Here is a 6,000-nt window from a genome sequence, read left to right on the forward strand (position 1 = left end):
GCAACACAAGTATAAGATTAAGGCTCATACACACATCAGACCATAGTCTTTGGAAAATGAAAGATCACAGACCAATTTTACCCCCTTCCATGTAGTAGGAGAGCCATACCTACACAGTCTATTCTATGGAGCTGAACTCCCCATCAGACAGAGTTTTTGATTCTCAGAGTCTCAGAGTCACAATCTTAGGCCACATACACACATCAGACCATAGTCTTTGGAAAATGAAAGATCACAGACCAATTTTACCCCCTTCCATGTAGTATGAGAGCCATACCTACACAGTCTATTCTATGGAGCTGAACTCCCCATCAGACAGAAATCTTTGCAAGATGCTGCACACAAAGATGCTGTACACATTCAAAAGATTAGTATCTGCAAAAGATCCATTCCTGCAAAATGCATTCATAGTGTATGATATCTGCAGATCCTCATACACACCTTGTTTAACAGACATTCATCTGAAGATCCGATCCACCAGGATGGATTTTCAGATCTGCAGATGAATGTCAGTTAAACAAGGTGTGTATGATGATCTGCAGATATCATACACTATGAATGCAATTTGCAGGAACAGATCTTTGGCAGGAACAGATCTTTTGCAGATACTGATCTTTTGTGTACAGCATCTGTGTGTGCAGCATCTTGCAAAGATTTTTTCTGATGGGGAGTTCAGCTCCATAGAATAGACTGTGTAGGTATGGCTCTCATACTACATGGAAGGGGGTAAAATTGGTCTGTGATCTTTCATTTTCCAAAGACTATGGTCTGATGTGTGTATGTGGCCTAAGATTGTGACTCTGAGAATCAAAAACTCTCTTTCACAAAATATTCAGTTGTGCACAAATAAATATGGCCTTTCCCACTGCAAAAAAATATGCAAAGCACACAGGAAAGATGCCTGCATTCTGGTCTCATCTTTCCTGATCACATGCCATGCGAGTCCCATTCAGTATAACTGCAGTTGCACAAAAAATGTATGCAGCAGGCAGTGTATTGTCGATTTGGCAAGAAGTAATCTGTCACCACTCTCCTACAAATTCAGAGCAGTAATAAAACGGTGCTGAATGGACAAGTCTTTGGATGTCTCAAAACTATCTCCTAGGCTGGCATATGCCTTAAATTACCAAGAAATAAGGGCTTTAGGTTTTCATGTTCTTTTGGTCTCCTAATCTTGAGGGACTCTTTGGTTAACTCAAACACTCTGTGCATAGGATATTACTTTGGCAGACTAAGGGCACTATTAAGTCAATTGATCAAGCCCTCCGACAAAGGAGGCAATATAGTGATCATGAACAGTACAGATTATCGAAATATGTGCATGGACCTGCTGGGGAACCAGCAGTGTTATAGGAGGGTTTCCATGTCGAGGGCCACCAGGTGTCAGGCCGATCTGGCTGCCATAATTGATGATGCGGTTCTCCGCAAAGTAATTGACGATGAAACAAGTCAGTTTCTTAAAGTAGTAAACCCCATTACACCTACGTTTTACTCTTTACCTAAGGTGCATAAATGTCTGGATAAGCCCCCAAGGCGCCCGATTGTTTCGGGGAGGGGATCCCTCACGGAGAAAATTAGTATCTACCTAGATAGGCACCTGCAATCGCATGTGCAGAGTTTGCCATCATATGTTAGGGATACGCTGCACTTATTACAAATTCTTAATGGCTTGCAGGTTTCGGCTGGCACAAGTCTGGTGGCCCTCGACGTTGAGGCTCTCTATTCAAGCATCCCCCATGACAGGGGGGTAATGGCCGTAGGCACGTTTTTGAGCGAAATAAGCATTACACATGCAGCCCATAATGGATTTTTGCTGTCCTTGTTGAAATTTTTACTTTGTAATAATATTTTTGTTTTTGAGGAAACCCACTACCTCCAGGTGCAGGGTGCAGTGATGGGAACCATGTGTGCCCCGTCGTACGCAAACCTGTACCTGGGGGAGTGGGAACGGGAGATTTTTGCTGATGACTCCATGTCGATGAACCTGTGCCACATTGTTGCGTGGCACAGGTACATCGACGATATCTTGCTATTCTGGACTGGTGGGCACAGGTTGCTCACGGATTTTATAGCCCGTTTGAATATTAATGAACGCAATTTGCGATTCACGTTTCAGGTGGATGACGCGGTGGTCCCCTTTCTCGACCTGAAAATTTCCTTAAGCCCTGATGGCTACATTTCCACCACCCTCTATAGGAAAGAGACGGCTACCAATTCATTATTGAGAGCGGATAGCTTCCACCCCTCGCATACTGTCAGGGGGATTCCCACTGGTCAGTACTTGAGGATGCGTAGGAACTGCTCAGAGACGGCCACCTTTGAAAGAGAGGCCAAGGATTTGCGTAACAGGTTTAGGGAGAGGGGCTACCGAGACGTCCACCTTAGATGCGCATATCAGTGTGCGATACATGCTGATCGTGAGGCTTTGATAGGGGTACAACATCACCCCGCACGTGCACAGAATGATTTGCATTTTTGTACAAGATTTTGTGTCCAGCATGGCTTGATTATGGATGTTCTTAGGCGCCATTGGTATATTTTACGCAATGACCCAAAGCTCAGTGCCATTGTCCCGGAGTCCCCGAGTGTCTCCTTTAGGAGAGCCCCGTCACTAAGAGATCTACTGGTTAATAGTCATTTCCCAGGCACGGGCGGTACCCCCAGACATTGTAAGGTCACTGGGAACTACAGGTGTGGGGGCTGTACGGTCTGCCGGTTTTTGCAGGTGGGAAGGGTGGTCGAGCTACCGAACGGCAAAACCTGGACCCTTGCCCATTTTGTTAATTGCAACACCACTTTGGTGAATTATCTCTTGGTCTGCCCATGTGGAGCTTTCTACGTGGGTAAGACCAAGAGGGAATTGAGAAGACGTATTAATGAGCATATAACTAAGATTAAAAGTAAGGATCCAGAGGTTCTGTCACCGGTGGCCCGCCACTTCAAAAATGTTCATGGGGGGGAATTACAATGGCCTGAGGGTTATTGGTTTAGACCGTATTCATACTAACATCCGAGGTGGGAACTTCGATCAATTGGCTCTCCAACGTGAAGCACGCTGGATCTATGAACTAAAAGCTACGACCCCCCGGGTCTTAATGATTCTCAGAGCTATGCCTCCTTTTTACCACTGTAGTCTGCTCGCCTCTCTGGCGTTATGTATCCCCTGGCACACCCACCATTGGGGTGTTGCCGTTGGACATTTACCCCTCGGCTTGTGTGGCCATGAGTATTGGTCCTTGCGGGGGTTGCAGTCCGGTTGTACATCATGTGGCCTCCTTTTTCTTTTTTTGCTTTCTTTTTTTGGTTCTGTGACACAATAATGTTGGGGTTTGTTACCCGTTTGAATAGGCATGGATTTGGTTTTTCCTGAGCCCTCTTTTTTGTTTTGAAGTATTTAAATATATATATTTTTTTAACACTGTTGGCCACATATCCACAATAGATCTAGTTAAAGGAAGTCTTTGAATAGGGCACGGCTGCTCTGTTCTTCCGCCCTTCCTCCCTCCCGTCCCTGGTTACAGCTTGCGTTCCAGTGATGCGGAGGGAGGCGGCGGTATGTGCAGCTGCTGACTGGCCGGAGTATAGGATTTATAGGAAGTGCGTGCATGGTGACGTGAGCTTGCTGACACGCCCCCTTGAGAAAGCCGCAAGTGAACCGGCGAAACATGTCGGGTACACACGGCGTGCGAGTGTAACCCACGTGGAGTGTGCCTGCCCTCTGCTACCCTTCTATCACTTGCCTGGATGCCATGGCTGTTTTTCGGATCTGCCCTGCTCCTGCCTTGCTGCCTTGCCAGGACGGAACTGAATGTGTCTTTGCGACTACCTCCTGTGTGAGACCAGGATGCCGGTATGAGAGTACAAACTCCTTACAACCACATTGCTCATTAGATGAACTATACGGACATCTCTGTGGGACACATACTGCCTTGCAACTCCATGGAGCCGGTAGAGTATATGGATTAAGCTGGAAACCAATGTGTTGATACACTGCATGCTGCTACTTGTGCTGCTTCAATGGCTTATGACTCTTGAATCGGCTCCCGCTTATTGCTATAAGGCTTTGTTTTCTTGCTTGGCGTGCTTTGCTGGCACCAAAGGCCCCTAACATGAACAGCTGAGCATGAGGCAGATTCTTGATGGACATCTGGGCACTAATTTATTCAGTGATCACTGCAAATTGATTCTGTCTGTTGTATGTGGATGAATGGATGAAAGGGATATTATTTAGTGTTGGGTCGGCCGACCACCTCGTGGGTTTACACTTTTTATGAAAATTGATGTTATTAAGGTTACTAATAAAATTTACATTTTTATAATATACTGAAGTACCTTGTGTATTTGGAGTGTACTCTCTCCTTCAACTACCCTTACATATTTTTCACTATTAAGTCAAGCAAAGCAAAGCTGACCAGCACTGGTTTAAAGTTTTATTGTGGGGTACTGGTGGTGGGAAAAGGTTTGAGCTAGCAGAGGATTGGCAGAAAGTAAGTTATCAGCAGGGTATGGGGCAGGGAATGAGGCTATGCCTCGGTGGAGGGGCAGGGAATGAGGCTATGCCTCGGTGGGGGGGCAGGGAGAACAGTGTTAGAATCCGGCACATTTTTGCAGCAGAACATGCACTTCTGCACTGGTCATTGCAGATAATTGCCTGCTCTGGAATCGCACATCATTTGCATTCTCCGCTATCATTTTCCAGCACACACATTGCGCCGCAACCTGCAAAATCGCTGATGTACGAGTGCTCCCAGCCTTATCCTTATACCCAGCACCCTACTGAGATTAAATAGATAGAAAATAGGAAAAACACCTTGTAATTGCTTTGATAAATTTACACTTCTGCTTCTAACTTTCCCTTCCCATATATATGTGGTGCTGGGCTTCAACATTTCTTAAATATGTCTGTTATACAAATAAGCACTGAATGTGAATACACTATACTGCATATCTAACCCTTGCCTCTCTTCCACAGGCTGTCCCCACACACTGTCAAGTTTATGTCGTATCGCTGTGCGGAAGGCACTTGGGAAACACAGACTGTCCTGCATCAACAGCCTCCCAGTTCCATCCCGTGTTGTGCGCTACCTTCTCCATGAAGATTAATGGCTGCTGTCACCATTCATAGCAACAGTATTTACCCAAACCTTCTGCATCTGGTTACTCCATCTTCACACATCACATGAATGCTTTATCCTGGCTGGAGGATGGCTTTTCATTATAATGGTGCCTTACTATGTTTTGCTTTCCACTAAGAGAAGCATTAAGAGGTGTGTAGTCACATCTGAGAGCACATGTATGCCTCTAGCTGCTGGGATAGCAGACACTGAAGAAACGCTCCCCATTAGGAAGCTGTGTGGTCATGCCTCTGCCTCTGATACAAGGGACCCCTGATGGTTGGATGATAGTGTTATGGATTTTTGGAAAATGCCACAAAATCATGACTATTATAACCAGTAACAGCTGGTGTAACAAAGACGGATCCTGGTTGCTATTGGCAGCAGTTAAAAAAAAAAAATATATATATATATATTTTATTCCCTCCAAGTTATTATATATTCTGTTCATGTTTTCATCTGAGTCTGAAGTGTTATAGGACACCTGAGATGAAAATGTATAATTGTATCTATCCCACTTCTCCTAAAAATGACTTTTTTGAGATTCCAGTTTTATTTTAGATTTAGGGCTAGTTCACACTTAATTTAAAAACGTATCCGTAGCTACGTTTTTTGTCCCGGACGAAAAACGTAGCCACGGATACCAATGTTAAAAATAGGAACAGCACACACTCAAGTTAAAAACGTATCCGCGTGCGATCCGCGGAATACGTTTTTAAACCCGGAACGCTGAGTCCGGACTTGCAGCATTTTTCACGGACCCGTATACACGTACGGGTAGTGAAAATCAATGGGGAAACGGGCCTCCCTCTTCACTGACATTTTGGGACACTGGAAACGGATCAGTTTCCAGTGTCCCATGGTGAAGGAGGGGGCCGCCATGCTG

The 6,000-nt window shown here is 45.1% G+C and overlaps 1 protein-coding gene across 1 annotated transcript in view; it reads left to right on the forward strand.

Moving 5' to 3' along the window:
- The window catches only part of ASB1 (ankyrin repeat and SOCS box containing 1), a 39,302-nt gene extending 33,644 nt beyond the window's left edge, over positions 1-5,658 (forward strand). The window contains exon 5 of the mRNA XM_068246973.1: positions 4,973-5,658. Within this exon, the coding sequence (XP_068103074.1) occupies positions 4,973-5,103 (131 nt within the window). The 3' untranslated portion in view covers positions 5,104-5,658. The remainder of the gene's footprint in view (positions 1-4,972) is intronic.
- Positions 5,659-6,000: the final 342 nt, after the last annotated feature.

Source organism: Hyperolius riggenbachi, chromosome 7 (assembly GCF_040937935.1).
Source record: "Hyperolius riggenbachi isolate aHypRig1 chromosome 7, aHypRig1.pri, whole genome shotgun sequence".
Classification (NCBI taxonomy): Eukaryota; Metazoa; Chordata; class Amphibia; order Anura; family Hyperoliidae; genus Hyperolius; species Hyperolius riggenbachi.